The sequence below is a fragment of the Brachycentrus maculatus genome, unplaced genomic scaffold (assembly GCF_059751285.1).
Source record: "Brachycentrus maculatus isolate JH-2025_06_01 unplaced genomic scaffold, ASM5975128v1 h1tg000003l, whole genome shotgun sequence".
Classification (NCBI taxonomy): Eukaryota; Metazoa; Arthropoda; class Insecta; order Trichoptera; family Brachycentridae; genus Brachycentrus; species Brachycentrus maculatus.
Genome location: NW_028280758.1, coordinates 705335 through 721409, shown reverse-complemented (window position 1 = coordinate 721409; position 16075 = coordinate 705335). Strand labels below are relative to the sequence as shown.

Genomic DNA, 16075 nt, shown 5'->3' with positions numbered 1-16075 from the left:
CACAAAATCGCATATTTGTAAAAAATTAGGAGTAAAAAAAAATCGCATTAATTATGAGATTATACAATACGTAAAATAAGATACTGATTGAGAAGATGTTTATTTTGTGAAACTCTATATGTATTAGATTAGGAACTTAAAACTTATTTAGAAAATGAAATCTATCTTCGAATTCGGAACTTATTGTTTTATTATATTTTTTTATTGTAATTTTATGGTCGTTCAGATACTAAATGCGTTTTTTCTTCGTATCAAGTTCCTGAATTAATGCAATGAGATGTATTGAAAGATTAAAGTGAATAAATGTAGATAATATGAAGTATATTATTATTTAACATTAAATCACATTTGTAGCAATAAATTAATCGTAATCAATCCAAGCTAAATAAATAAATTGGTTTATTAACAGCGATACCCGCACACTTCTCAGCATGAATATGTATTTTGCCGTATTTCAATATACAAAGGAACTCTTTCAAAGGTAAATATGTAGCAACCATTGTATGAGAATTGTGATGGTATTAGAGTACTTTACATATGCAGATAAATTAATAAGATCGGATGATTGGCGGAACCGTCTTGCATTCGTTCTGATCGAGAGTTTCGTCTATAACAGGTCTGTAGGAGAGGGTCACGTCTCCTGTTTGGATCTCCACATTTGATACAGTGTGCTTCCTCCAGTGTTTTTCGAAGGGAACTTTAGTCTGGAAAAAAATCAACAAGACATATTCATGGAGGGAAAATAAAGGACCATGGTAAACTTCATTCTTCAAACCCTTATCCGCACCCGATGGTGCATAGGGCACTGCATCATATAAACGCAGCGTTATCTTAGTCGTTAACACACGAAGGAAAGGTGATCAGCCCTCTGCTTCGGATACCAGTCCAGGGTAATATTGAATAAATGTTCTTCTTCAAACCCTCATTCGCACCCAATGGTGCACAGGGCGCTGCATCATATAAACGCAGTGTTATCTTGATCGTTAACACATGAAGGAAAGGCGATCAGCTCTCCGCTTCAGGTACCAGCCAGGGTAATATTGAATAAATATTGGTGCGAAAAAATCACCTGTATTTATCTGACTCCCCCTGGGAATCGAACCCGGGACCTCCCATACGGTAGCCGAGCGTGCTGACCATTGCATATGGTAAACCGATGCACTGATTTAATACAATTTAAATAAAACATCTTTATTTAGTTAGAAGAAACAAAAATCCACTTAATGATCTATAAACTTTGTACACAAGGTAAATAAATAATTAATGCAATTCCCATCTAAAAAAAAATATGCGCCAAAATTTTCAAAGACGATTCATAATTTTAATAAAAATTATGAACTGTCATTGATTAATATTAATAATTTTAATGTGAGAGCTCGGTACTTTAAAATTGAAGGGATATAAATAATATAAAATATTTTTATAAAAGAAATTAGAAAAATATTTCTTTTTCACCAATCTTCCTCGTCTAACGAAAGATCCACCATTCGATACATTTCATTAATCGCGGATCTTCTGGATGATGGGATCTTATCTACGTCTAGTTTATTGTAATATTAAAGCTTTAGTACCTGTCCCTCTAGAGGTTTGGTGTAGTCAAACTCGTCAGAGCGGAGTTTGAAGTCATCTCGCGCGTGCGCACCGCGACTCTCCTTCCTGACGCAGGCTCCCTCGATGATCTGGCGGGCGCAGATCAGCAAGTTCTGCAGCTCCAAGGTCTCTATCAGGTCCGAGTTCCAGATCAGCGAGGTGTCTGTCACCTTTACATTGTGGATGTCCGAGTACACTGACTTCATCTTCTTGCAACCTGCAAGTTCAAATTAGGATTAGCCAATGGCTGGATATTCAGGTTCATTTTACAGTGAAACCTCTATCAATCGTTCCTCGAATAATCGTTTTTCGGTATGTATCGTTTATTTCTTCTACCCTGGATTCATTTCATACAAAAATAGATCGCATTGATCGTTTCTCTATCATCATTTTATCGCATTCATCGTTTGAATTACGCTGCATATTTGATATTTTTTTTGTGTTTTTTTTTACATTCTTTTTGCTTCATTCAATTTTGTTACATTTGACGCGCGCGATAGAAACTATCAAATGTTTATGTGACACAAGGTTGACGGATACAACAGAAGAGGTCGATATTGATGAAAAGGAGCCTCTGCCTGTACCTTCATTTTCAGAAGCATGCACACTATTTGAAAGATTAAAAAATTTCTACTATGCACATTTAATAACTTATGCAACAAAAAAAAATTATATGCAAAGCTGAAAATATACTGTTGACTTATGGAAATAAAATAAAACAATTTGCATTTCCGTTTTTTTTGTATTTTTTTCTAAAATCTACTATTTTTGTGCAAATTTGCAAAAAAATTACACTCGAGTTACTAGTATGTCATACAAAAAAAAGTATTGAGTGCAAAGGGTTAATCTACCAATGGTAATGCAGATTGGGAGGACGGTATCATTACTCGATCGTATCTCCTTATGTATTGACCTCTTAATCCCACATTCATTGTTTTCCCGCATTTATTGTTTTTCTGCATTCATAGTTTATTTTGATAGGCCCCTTTAAAAACAATAGAGAGAGGTTCCACTGTACTTGATTTGACCCTTAAAGAGATGGTCCGACGACATAGTTACTGTGGGGGGTAAAAACTGGCTGCAAGCAACAACAAACTGGAGGAAATGGACAGAAGGGGAAGAGGCCTATTTCTAACAGTGGAGGTCAGAGGGCTCATGAAGAAGTAGCAGAATAGCTGGATATTCACTACATTGGAAACACGTAGCGGTCTGTACATCTCCATTGGAGTATTTATTTCACTCTGCAGTAATATTTGATGTTGAACAAATTGCGTAAAAATATTTATTAAGAGCAATTGCAGAGTGATATTTGTTTACGCAGTGGAAACGCATCATTGTTTAATTGATATTTTTTTAAGGGATTCATCTGTTATTAATGTCAGGATTAATCTTACAATTAGTATTCCAGTATTGATTCGATTACTCCAGTAAAAATATTTATCAATTAGGACAAGATCTTCCACCGCAAAAGGGAAGTTACTGTATACATATTTAAAAAGTATACCACGGCCTACCATACATTCCAATTTGGGTACGTAAAACATCTTTAGATTGCCATCATTTGAAGAATAGAAATAGTGTAGTATTAAAAGCATACATATTTCCTAAAAAAATGTAATCTATTACAAAAAAACTTAAAAAGGATAAAAGCGGTTATTTACGTTGTTATCATCTCTGAAATAGTAGCACTATTCATAAAAGTATATAGTCCTCAAGATTTCTAATACATAGTCCCTAATACATACCTAACCTAACCTCTTTCAACTTTACATCAATGTACCAGACACGTTGTATAAAACGTTTTGTGGTGTGATAACACAAATACAAATATATAATCAAAAGCATTCATAGGCACCTTCTTCCATTGTGGGGGCATCTCTGAAGACGGCGGCGTGTTCTTGCATAGTCTTCTGCATCTTCAGCCTCAGGTCTGCTGTGCTGATGGAGCCCTGGGAGTACCTCGTCTTGTCCAAGTTGGCCACACTCTCTTCACCAGCATCCTGTTCAAAGGCACTATGTTATCTTTCTACAACATTTCCCACACTAAATCAACCATTATTTGAAAGTGCTCTTTAATTATAATTAATCAATTGATAGATTTTGCTTTGATTGTTTTAAAATTATTTCAATAGGTCCCTTTAACGATAGAGATTTTACTGTATTTACTTACTTGAAATTCCTATACAAGATAGAAATCTCATTTTTTTGTATTGATAGGTAATTACATACAGACAAAGGAATCAAGGATGGTCAATATGATGTAACAATGTTTATTTAAAACATCAAATATGTACGCCATTCATTTTAATATTATTGATATGTGCATTGACTGTGAATAAACTATAGGCTATCAATAAAATGCATAGATTTCATATCAATAAATAAAAATAAGAATCCATTGCAGAGGATTTTTAACATAGACTGTTACTTTATCCGTCTTTAAAAAAAAGTTAATTTTATAAATAAAAAATAAAAATGAAGGTATAGCTAAACCTGAAAATAGATTTCTCAGATACCTTAATTCAAGAAAACATCAATATGTATATAGTGAATACACTAATAAGGTCGTAGGAGGAAATAAAACATGGAATAACCTAAGGAATATGACTGTATATATGTCGCTGACAACATTTTTCAGGGCTATTGTGCCAGGAGCCCAGATGGACGCTGCTATGTGATTCAAAGAAATTTACGAGAAGTGCCAACACAAAACTGCTTCGTATGATTATAAAGTATAAAGGAATGCAAAAGTAACCTGTTGAATTGGTGCCACTTTGTCGCCTGGCTTGTTCTCTTCAGCGATGGTGAGGGCGCAGGCTCGGCCAAACACCACGAGGTCCAGCAGGGAGTTGGCCCCGAGACGGTTGGCTCCGTGCACCGACGTGCACGCCGCCTCTCCGCACGCGTACAGCCCCGGCACCACCTTGTCCTGCCCGTTCTGGTGATTCACCACCTGGCAAGGGGGAGACAGACTATCTGTTATCGCTCTGTCTACCAGTTACGTTATACTAAAATGATACAGCGACATGCCGATATCTGTGTGCTACTCTACTAATCTGTTACTAAGAGATTTAATTTATTTTTAATTAATGTTTCACTTAGTAAATACTATTATTTCTTAAAATCTACTGTGAAACGTGTTTCAATGCATTCTGCATCATTTTCAAACACCGTAGATTTTAAGAAATAGTGGTATTTACTAAGTAAAACCTTTATTAAAAATGGATAGATTTTACCACAAAGTGACTGACGAATCAATTAATGAAAAGATTTAATTTAATTTAAGTTAATACAACATTTGTGAAAAACTATAAGAAAAACACATCTCTTGAACAGTATGTAAGAGATTTTCAGATATAATAGAGTTGGCCATTCGTATTTTTGGGGGTAATGTTCTTAGAAAAGGTATTCTCGGTTATTTAGTTACCCTACTAGAGAGTGCATGCATTTTGGAAATGTACAAATAGAAAATAATATTACTTTAACCAGTTCGGTGCACTATCGTTTGAGCTTTTCGCAAGCCAATATCTCATCTATTTGATTTTTTTTTAAATTAGAATATATAGAGACATCTATTAGAAGATCAAAAAATACTAAATTTACCAATATTATCAAAGTTACAGTCATCTTTCTAAAAGGTTTCACATTTAAGTTGAAAAAATCACAGCCTGCTGGGTACGGCCATATTAATACCTTCCGGCATTGAAAGGGTTAATGTACCAAATTACCTCGCCTTATCATACAATTATAATAATATGTACATAAATGAATGATAAAACATGTAAAAAAAACTATTGTACTTTTATCTTTTTTAATAGATAGTATAAAGGTTAGAAGGTTCAGCTACTGTGCATACACTACGGATGAATTGTATATAAATAAAAACACAAGCTCTATAGATTTAATCACTTATTAAATTAGCCATCAATCTGTTTCTGTGAAAGCCAAAAAGCCGGTGTTTTATTTATAACAACTAAATAACTAACCATCACGCCGCTTGCCGCAGGGGTAGGCAGAGAGAATAGAGCATCACACCACTCTGTCCTTGCAAACATTCTTCGCCTCTTCCACGTTCATGCATCTCCTCATACATACCCGCCGATTGTTACGACACCTAACCTGACCACTTTCAAGTATTTGGCATACCTGATCGTGCCATGTTTTTCTCGGTCTTCCTCTGCTTCTTTTCCCAATAACATTCGCCTCATAAATTTGTTTTTAAATTTTAGAAATGTAGGAAGATATAATGAAGGATTTGTATTCTTAGTAAGTTTCGTCTGTATGGGGAAGATGTAACCAGTGTTGCCATATATACAGATTTATCTGTATTGATACAGATTTTAGGCTGCCGTTACAGATGACAGATTTTACTCTTAAGAAGTACTTTTAGTTTTATACAGTTTTTTGGAATTGGACATAGTATTTGATAAAACAGAAGAACGAAAATATGTATAGATTCGAGCATGATTAACATTTGATAATAAGTACTGGAACGTCGGAAGGATTATTACCATCAAAACAACTACAATGATCCATGCTACAAACTAAAAATGAAAAGGATTTGATTTCTAAAATTAGTGAAAATGTGTACAAAAATAAATTTTATATTTTGGGATATTGATTCTATACAGATTTCTAGTCAGATTTTTTGGTTTGGCATATGGCAACACTGTATGTAACAGAATAAATAATTGGTGGATAGCGGACCGACCTGTCCCTTGTAGTTGGTGGGTATCCCTCCCATGTTGTAGTGCACGGTGGGCAGCACGGGGATGGGATCCCGGGTGACGTCCACGCCAGCGAAGATCATGGCCGTCTCGGAGATGCCGGGCAGGCGCGCGTGCAGCTGCTCAGCGGGGAGGTGGTGGAGCTGCAGGAACACGTGGTCCTTCTGGGGCCCGCACCCGCGACCTGGGACCAGACACATTATTCATCATTCTAATAAATAATTCACTATCTTCTTCTTCATCTTTTGTAGGCTTTGTGGCCTGTTTTTAAGAGAGTTATTTGCAATGTGATCTCAGTGCTGACAACGTCGAGATGAACAAAATTCCCATATTCATTGTCAACAAATCTTGGTGAACGATAAATATAGGAACTTTGTTTAGAGTTTGTAATCAGATTGTGAGTTCAATAATGTATAAATAAATAAAATTAAAGGCAGTCACATAGTCTTAATAATACTACAAATATGCATAATATTAACTGTAATTTTTTTCTTCTTCTTCTTCTTGGTGTAGGCCTTGTGGCCTGTTTTTAAGAGGGATTAGCCTCCTGCGATGTCGATTCCCAGCTATCGACCCATCTCTTTGGTGGTCTGCCCGGGAGTCGTCTACCATGGGGTTGGCCGTACAGTGCGATGTTGGGGAGTCTGGATGGTTCCATTCTCCTCACATACCATTGTCTCCTTCGTTGCCTTCCCCACCTAACAACATCTTCGATATCGTATATTTCCCTGATCCTGGCGTTTCTTATTCTATTTCGAAGACTCTTGCCTGATATGCTTCTTAGAGTCTTCATTTCAGACACTCGAAGCGCGTTTTTTGTGCCAACGGTGTCCGCTCTACTTTCGATTTCATACGTCAGATGGGTCGGACACAAGTTTTGTAAATCTGGATTTTGCTGCCGATTTTCATCTCAGTATTTTTTCATATAGCATTTTTCAGGCATCCATCCACTTTCATTAATTGATTTGGCAGTCGCATTGTGGTAAAATCTATCAATTTTTAATTTAAGTTTTACATAGTAAATACCACTATTTCTTACGGTGTTTGAAAATGATGCGGAAATAGTGGTATTTACTAAGTAAAACTTAAATTAAAAATTCACTATCATTCACAATAATTTTTTAAACAAAGATACGATTCAAAGTTTTCCTTGATTTAAGATTTTTATGTGGTTTTATTTTTTTGTTTATGTACAACTAAACCAAGCTGTAGTTTAATTTTCGTACTTTGAATTGGTACTTCACACTGTCACCATTGAGATTTTTATTGGGAGATTTAAAAATATCTCATTTATATTCTATTTTTTAAAATCATTATATGTAAAAGATAAACTACCTTTATTTATCTGGCAAATAAAAATCTAAATAGGGTCCGTGTGTAGCAATAATCCAAGAATCAAAATTCAAAATGCAGCATGGTTAAGTTGTAGTTTAGTGAGATCCCCAATAATGAATAGATACCACATAAATATAGGACATTCAATGGTGGATTGTATTTTTACTTTGCTTTTACAATGCAACAATGACATTTTATCAAGTTTTAGAAAATGTTACCTTCTTTGATTTCTACGGTCATTGCTCGCGAAACGACATCTCTGGATGCCAGATCCTTGGCGACGGGAGCGTAGCGCTCCATGAATCTCTCTCCCTCGGCGTTCACCAAGTATCCACCTTCTCCGCGGCACCCTTCGGTGATGAGGCAGCCAGCTCCGTAGATTCCTGAAATTACAAGTGACGGTAAAATAATTCGCATAAGATCTAGTACATACGAAAAATCCAAGCCACCTTTTAGACAATATTTTGTAAAAATGGCGATATATAAATATTCTTCTTCTTCTTCTAACCCTTATCCGCACCCCAATGGTGCATAGGGCACTCTATCGTATAGAAGCAGTGTTATCTTGATCATTAAATACGCGAAGGAAAGGTGATCAGCCTTCCGCTTCAGGTACCAGTCCAGGGTCATATTAAATAAATATTAGACTGAAAAATCACTAATATTTATTTTGACCCTCTCGGGAATCGAACCCGGGACCTCCAGCATGGTAGCCTAGTGCGCTAACCACTACACTATGGATAAATAATCCAAATATTATTATTATCATAGTGCTGATTTATTGATTGATTGATTTAAGGTGGTATGGACATGTAGAGCGAATGGATAACGAGAGAATGGCTAAGAAAGAATATATGGCCTATGTGAGCGGGAGAACAGAACGAGGACTGCCGAAAAAGACTTGGCACGATCAAATCAATCAGAACCTAAAATCTGGTGGTGTCAAAAGTCTCCGTAATCGAAGGACATGTATGAGTAGATGTATGGATGTGAAGAAAGCTAGGAGTGTATGTCAGGACAGAAGAGTATGGCGTTCCATCCTCTCTGCCTACCCCTGCGGAGAAACGGCGTGATGGTAGTAATAGTGGTATTGATCAACTGTACACAGATAAGTATCTAAAAATAAAAAAAATTTAAAATGCAAATATTTGAAACATCGCAAGAGACATATCGCTCACTCCTTTCAAGAACGTCATAAATCAAAAAACTTGATTTTTCAGGAGAACGTTTTTAATGTTTTAAAATATAACACAATGTATTAAAAATAAATATCAAGCCACTTACTGAACTTTTAACTGTGCAACAGATCTTTTTAGGTAAAATCTGAAGGTTTTTTCTCCATTTGAAAAATATCAAATGTATTTGAAAAAATAATTAAACAATACTTTTTTTTCAAAATGCAAAAACAACACTTTCTGGCCTGTAGAGGGTAAATATTAAGTTAAAAATATGCCTCTTTTGCTGGGATATAGTATATTTTCTGGGCATTCCGAAAACATGCACAATTGAAAATTGACAATTTTTGATTTATGACGTTCTTGAAAGGAGTGAGCGATATGTATGATGAAAAAATGTTCAGGTATGAAATAACTACATAAATATTAATAAAGGCATAAGATATGCGCCAATTCCAATGTAAGTTGGCAACTATTCCACATTCAACAAAAAATCACTATGAGTCATCTGTTTACGTAATATTTTTATTTTTAAAAATAGTCTCAATCTCTTACAAACTCTCTATAACGGTCTCTTTGAATGGATGAATTGTGTTTTCAATGAATTCAAGATTCCTTTTCAAAAACTTACTTTCGATATTCTCAAAATTACAACATAACCTCAATGAATTGTTGTTTTATTTATATACATACAATAATTTTAGTGTCAACAACTTGGTTTTAAAAAAAGGAAATTATTTACCAGTGGGATGGAATTGAACAAACTCCATATCCTGATTTTGCAGGCCGGCTCGGCTGATCATGGCAGAACCATCTCCCGTGCAGGTGTGAGCTGACGTACACGAGAAGTAAGCTCTTCCTGCTCCCCCGGTAGCGAGAACTGTGTTCTTTGCTTGGAACCTGAGACATACAGCCATAAGAAGGTTAAAGATATTACCATTTATTTAATGGATTAAAATATCTGTAGTTCTTAACCAAATTTACTTTGTAATTAGCACTAAATAATCTTTATACCAATGCAAATTGATGTTGTCCGCCTCCGTAGTGTAATGGTCAGCGCGCTCGGCTACCGTTCTGGAGGTCCTGGGTTCGATTCCCAGAGGGGGGTCTAATAAATAAAAGTGATTTTATCACTCTAATATTTATTCAATATTACCCTGGACTGGTACCTGAAGCGGAGGGCTTATTACCTTTCCTTCGTGTGTTAACGATCAAGATAACACTGCGTTTATATGATGCAGTGCCCTATGCACCATTGGGATGCGGATAAGGGTTCAAAATTGATGTTGTAAATAGATAATTGTTAAATCATTTTATGGTGCATCATTTAAAAATGTGTAAAATCTACCATAAATTTATGTAATTGCCAAAATAAATTAAGGTTTTTTTATACATTTTTTAAATTCTTTTTTATACTAAAGATAAATTTCAATTTATTTTACTCACCATAAACGTTCTTTCAACATTAGTATTTTCCCAACTTAACCACAGAAAAAATAAATAATGTGGTATTTGTTGGCACAAATGTATTCTTTAAATGTTCATATAAGTCACAAAATTCAGAATTATTTTCAGGTACACCTGTCTCATTCGTAAACAAACCCAACTATTTATTTATAGCGAACCTGGTTTAATCAAATTCGGATTATGTATGGTATTAAAATAGATCTGAATATCTTTATGGTACAAAAAAAATGAGAATGCAAAACATACCTGTGGAGGCTTCCATCTTCCAGGCAAATGGCGATAACTCCCTTGCACTGTCCATTTTCCATGATGAGATCAAGAGCAAAGTATTCAATGAAGCAGTTACAGTTGTATCGAAGAGACTGGCCATACAGAGTGTGTAACATGGAGTGACCCGTTCTGAAAAGTATCATAGTATCTTCAATTCAATTCAGCTATGAAAAAAAATATTGGTTTTTGTTAAAAAACCAATATTTTTTTAAATAAATTTTAAAGTTATACATCAATTTTCATTTGATAAAAATAGATTTTTTGGAAAATATATAAAAACATAATATGTATAAAATATAGATAAAAATGTATACACTCATGGAACATATAATCATAATGCCATTGTTTCTAACATATATATATATATATATATATATATATATATATATATATATATATATATATATGTATATATATATATATATATATATATATATATATATATATATATATATATATATATATATATATATATATATATATATATTTATATAATAATAATAAAACCCTTATCCGCACCCCAATGGTGCATAGGGCACTACTTCATATAAACGCAGTGTTATTGTTTACACATGAAGGAAAGGTGATCAGCCCTCCGCTTCAGGTACCAGTCCAGGGTAATATAGAATAAATATTAGAGTGAAAAAATCACATATTTATTTGACCCCCTCTGGGAATCGAGCCCGGGACCTCCAGAACGGTAGCCGAGCGTGCTGACCATTACACTACGGAGGCGGACAAAATATATATATATATATATATATATATATGTATAAGAAATATGTGCATAAATGCGAAGATCGTTATTCATATAAACATGATATGATGATGAATATATATTTGAATATTTTTTTTAATTACATTATCTTTCATCAATTATTGATGACAAACAAAAAAGTAATAAAAATAGCTATTTTCAAAATTATCTATTATTTTTATCAGTTTATTATTTATTATCATTATTAACCCCCAAATAGTAGATTTCTTAATTGTGATTATTATTATTCATATATTTTTTAAGTAATCTCTCTCCACTACTCTTCCATTCTTGGTGCTCTTACTGTTACTAAAGGGGTGGTGAGATTTAAATCTTGTTTTTACTGATTTTACTTAACATAGAAAATCATGAAAATAAAAATGATCAAAGATGATTTAATTCGAAGATAAATGGTTGTTAATAAAAAATAAGTTTTTAAATAAATAAATAAAGATCATGATCGTGTTTTGATCATGACATTTGCCAGAGTGTTGATATTATGGTAGTAAGAAAATAACAAATAATATTTTACAAAGATAAAAATATTACATAAATAAATAAAAGGTTAGTTGAGTATATTGACACTTCTAGAAGGGCAACTGGTAGTGCAGAGGAAGGAGACTTTAAAAAATATAATAATAAACTTTTCTATATTTTATATGTCATTATAATTTCTTGAATACATACTATGAACATTTGTTATGATAGTCGGTGTGTGTCAATTATGAAATAGTACCATGCAACACATTTTACTATGCTACCATTAATTTATTATTGAAGAACATAATTTCTAAAGAAAAAAAGGAAAAAAAAGAGATTATTTCGAAGAGATTTCACGGCTATGATTCAATAGGGACGTTTATAACTTTAATTTACTCCAAATCTTTTATCTCTGATGACTTTGACTTTTTAAAACTTATAGATCAGCACTACCAAGATGTTAAAAAAAAATCATAAAAAATAGCAACAAAAACTGTTTCAAACAATTTTTAGATTTTTTTCTAATAAATTTATTATAAAAAAACTCATTTGCCATTATTTTCTCTTTTATTATTTATTTTTATTTACAAGCTTCATGATGAAATTAAATTCAGTTAAATTAGAGTTGAATTATTAAATGATGCAAATAAAATATTACCTATCTGCTACGGCGCAGCATCGGTGAGCTTGGCCACCTTTTCCAAAGTTGAGGGACTGTCCACCGAAGGCTCTTTGATAAATCTTTCCTTCGCTAGTTCTGGAGAAAGGTACTCCATAATTTTCCAGCTCAATCACGGCCATTGGAGCCTCTCTTGTCATGTAGTGAATGGCATCCTAAAATATTAAAAATTTCTTAGATAAACTGTCTTAACCGCCCTACACTTTGTGATATGCGCATTTTTTTTGCACCATTCTGCGGTTAAGAAAAAATATCCGTGTCAAAAATATTTAATCTATATGCAAAAATGGACGAATGAGGGGAAAAAATTAGGCGAGCAACTCGCTATTATTGTCCCAACTGTCTTTGAATTCCATGTTTTAAGATTATCACACTAAAAAATACTTCCAAATCTTATTCTTTCATGTAACTTATGATAGTAAAAAATTAAATACAAAAAAATAGCATTTTACATTATTTACAATGGTTTGCATCCTTTGAAATTGCAAAAGCGCATAAACCCATCCTTAATGAGCCTATTATGACAAAAAATTATCAGATATTTTTCTGCCTGTTTCTCGGAAAATAATCCGAGAGTAGGGTGGTTAAATTATTATACCTAACCTAAATACTCGGTAAAGCTTTGTACCTGATCTCCGAGCCAATCCGATCCTTTCACAGTGTCGTACATATGCCATAACCAGTTGTCGGGTTCCATATTACCTAAAAACAGAAAAAAATATAGACATGTTTAGTCAACTTTATGGTATTATTATAATGTATTGTCGATCGCCACACACATTCATATAATGCTTTCAATTAGTATTTATTTGGGGTTGCCATATTTAAAATGTAAATATTTTCAGTTTAGTAGTAAAATTAGGTTATATTTATTAATGTTCGTATGGAATGAATTTTTTTTACTATACCTGGTTTAGTATATTAAAAAAAACTACAGACAATCCCAATTAAACAAAACAGAGTGAACATTTTGTACATGGCCAATGTCTACATTTACAATTTATCGTAATACTTCTTACACTACAGAAATATTTTACGACCATTTAAAAGGAAGTTAAGGCTATTTGTAGAATGGTAAGAAAAATAAATAAAGAAGGTTATTAAAATAAAACAAAAACAAAAAAAATGTAAATAATATTTAATTTATTCTAACCCGAAATTGTATATTATTTACTAAAGTAATTAGAAAAAAAAAGCATTCATATTATGTAGCTATGCAAAAGAAAAGTTTAAGAAAATGATATTATTATATGAAGTAAACATTGGATGCCAATTTTTGAGGGAGTAACTTACATAAAGTTAATATTAAATTGATCATATTTTCTGCATTCTTTCCCCACCATTTTTTTAAAATCACTAATTTACTGTAGACATTTTGTCATAACTTATTTTGAATACATTTTATGTATGCAAACCTCAAAAAAATTACGGAAGACAATTATTAGTTTTAGCTACAAAAGAATTGATGTTATAAAAAATTATATTTACATGTTTTAAGGTGTAATGTAAGTTAAAGTAATAAATAGATATTGTTAAGGTTTGTAATTATATACTGTATACAGAGATGAAAGATTATAGTGTCATCTTATTGACCAAGACACAGTAAATAGTCTTTTATTTTTATTATTTAGTAAAATGAGAAATATTTGTGTATTTTTATTTACAAAAATACTTCAATTTCATACTATTTCTGTGAGTCTAAGCGGCTCATTACTAGAAATAGGTTTCAAATTGTGGTAGAGTGGGTTCGAACCGAGAAGCTATGACTCAAGAGTCTGCGACACTGACCACGGTACCACAACCCGACACAAAAAATGATATCACAAATGTATTTTGATAAAAAAAATAGACTCACCGAGTGCAGCATTGATGCCTCCTTGGGCGGCGACCGTGTGGGATCGTGTGGGGAATAGTTTGGTGATGAGTGCCGTCTTAAAGCCGGTCTGCACAAGCCCGAAGGCGGCTCGCAAGCCGGAGCCGCCTGCGCCCACCACGACTGCATCGAACTCGTGGTCAATCACTTTGTAGGCATTGGATATAGCTCCCGAGTTGACCTTGGCTGATGCAGAAGCATTATCTCCACAATTCAAGTGGACATTTCTAGAAGCACTTAGTGGCCGGGCCTGGAAGTCAATATATATAATTATGAATTCAAGGATATTTTCTTAAAACTTTTAAAGCACTGCTAAAATGTAAGCTTTTAACACTAAAATTTAAAAATATTAAAAACACATTCCTTATTTATGAATGGTATCGAACTTTTTTTGGTAATATTATATGAAAGAATTATCTGTAAAAATTATCAGTGACTATAATATTATATATAATATTTAATATAACCACTTCACACATCACACATCCTAATGACAAAACACAATGTTATTGTTAGAATTTTGTATAGGACTCCCAAAAAAATTATTTCGTAAAATAATTGAAGTGTAAAAAATATTAAATCAATATAAATCATCTCTATGAAATGTAACAAGTGAAATATTAACGCAAATACATTATCAATTTATCAATATCTGCGTCGACTATTTATCTAACATATGCAACATATTGTTTAGAAAAAAATATTGAAAGTCGTAATAAATTCACGGTTATATAATAATGCATTAAACGTAGCACTATTAATTTTATTTATTAAAAAGGTAGGTGCAAATATTCTGTTAGAAAAACTCACCAATGCGGAAGCATTTTTAGCCAGAACTGTGGGTAATTTTAATAAAGAACTCATGACAAGGGAGATATTTCTGAAAGAAAAACACGGCGCCCTAACGCTCAAAAATTGACAAATGGTAGAGTGTGGCGACTACACGCAACCTAAGAGAAAATATGATCATTACGTCAGACATGCAATCATGATCTTTATAACACTCTGTTTTAAAGGCTATTTTGGTACTAATACAAATTAGACTATTTTTTATTACGAAAACCGAGGAAAATAGGCATCAGAGTTTTCGCGTACGTTTTTGGTTAGAATTTTCACTCATGAGTTACAATGAAATTGTAGCTTTAAACATAAAGAGTAAACCCACTCACAAGTAGGAATAGTCTATAAATTTATAAAATTGGAACCTAAGCAGGAACATGACAAGTGGTGTTGCATAAGCCGTAGCTAAATTTCAGAGTCACTTGGACGTTAGGTAATTAAAAAACATCATAAAAAGGAGATTGAAGTTTGAATAATATTTCAAATTCGGTGTTGGCGGTGGATGGTTAAAAGGAAACATTTAACACAAGATATGTTGGCCAAAGTGCCAACCAATATTGGTCTGAAAGCACATAATATTTATTGAATGTATTACCTCAGGTTGGCGATTGAAGCACAGTACAAAGTACAAGCTTTTATGGAATTACTAGCTAAAATTACATTGCATTATTTGAATGTAGTGCTCTTTACACTATGAGGTGGGAAAAAGAGTTAGATGAAGTAATAAATTGCAAACATATAGGGTCTAATATATCTCCTTGATAAAGAAACCATTAAATATTTTACTTTTAACCAAATATATAATAATATTTAAAAGTAAATTTAAAACTCCCAAAGGAATTAATGTTCACAACGGAAAAGATACCACAGTGAAATAAAATT

General features: G+C 33.1%; 1 protein-coding gene across 1 annotated transcript; it reads right to left on the bottom strand.

The window, feature by feature from the left end:
* Window positions 1-186: 186 nt before the first annotated feature.
* On the bottom strand, window positions 187-15280 carry SdhA (succinate dehydrogenase, subunit A (flavoprotein)). The gene is made up of 12 exons (XM_088264248.1): window positions 15164-15280; window positions 14336-14603; window positions 13109-13182; window positions 12460-12635; window positions 10541-10693; window positions 9570-9727; window positions 7871-8035; window positions 6302-6501; window positions 4346-4543; window positions 3446-3590; window positions 1572-1807; window positions 187-704 (listed from the first exon to the last, which is right to left on the bottom strand). Exons 1-12 carry the CDS (start codon window positions 15215-15217, stop codon window positions 549-551), a joined length of 1983 nt encoding a protein of 660 aa, XP_088120374.1. The 5' UTR covers window positions 15218-15280; the 3' UTR covers window positions 187-548.
* Between the last annotated feature and the right edge of the window lie 795 nt (window positions 15281-16075).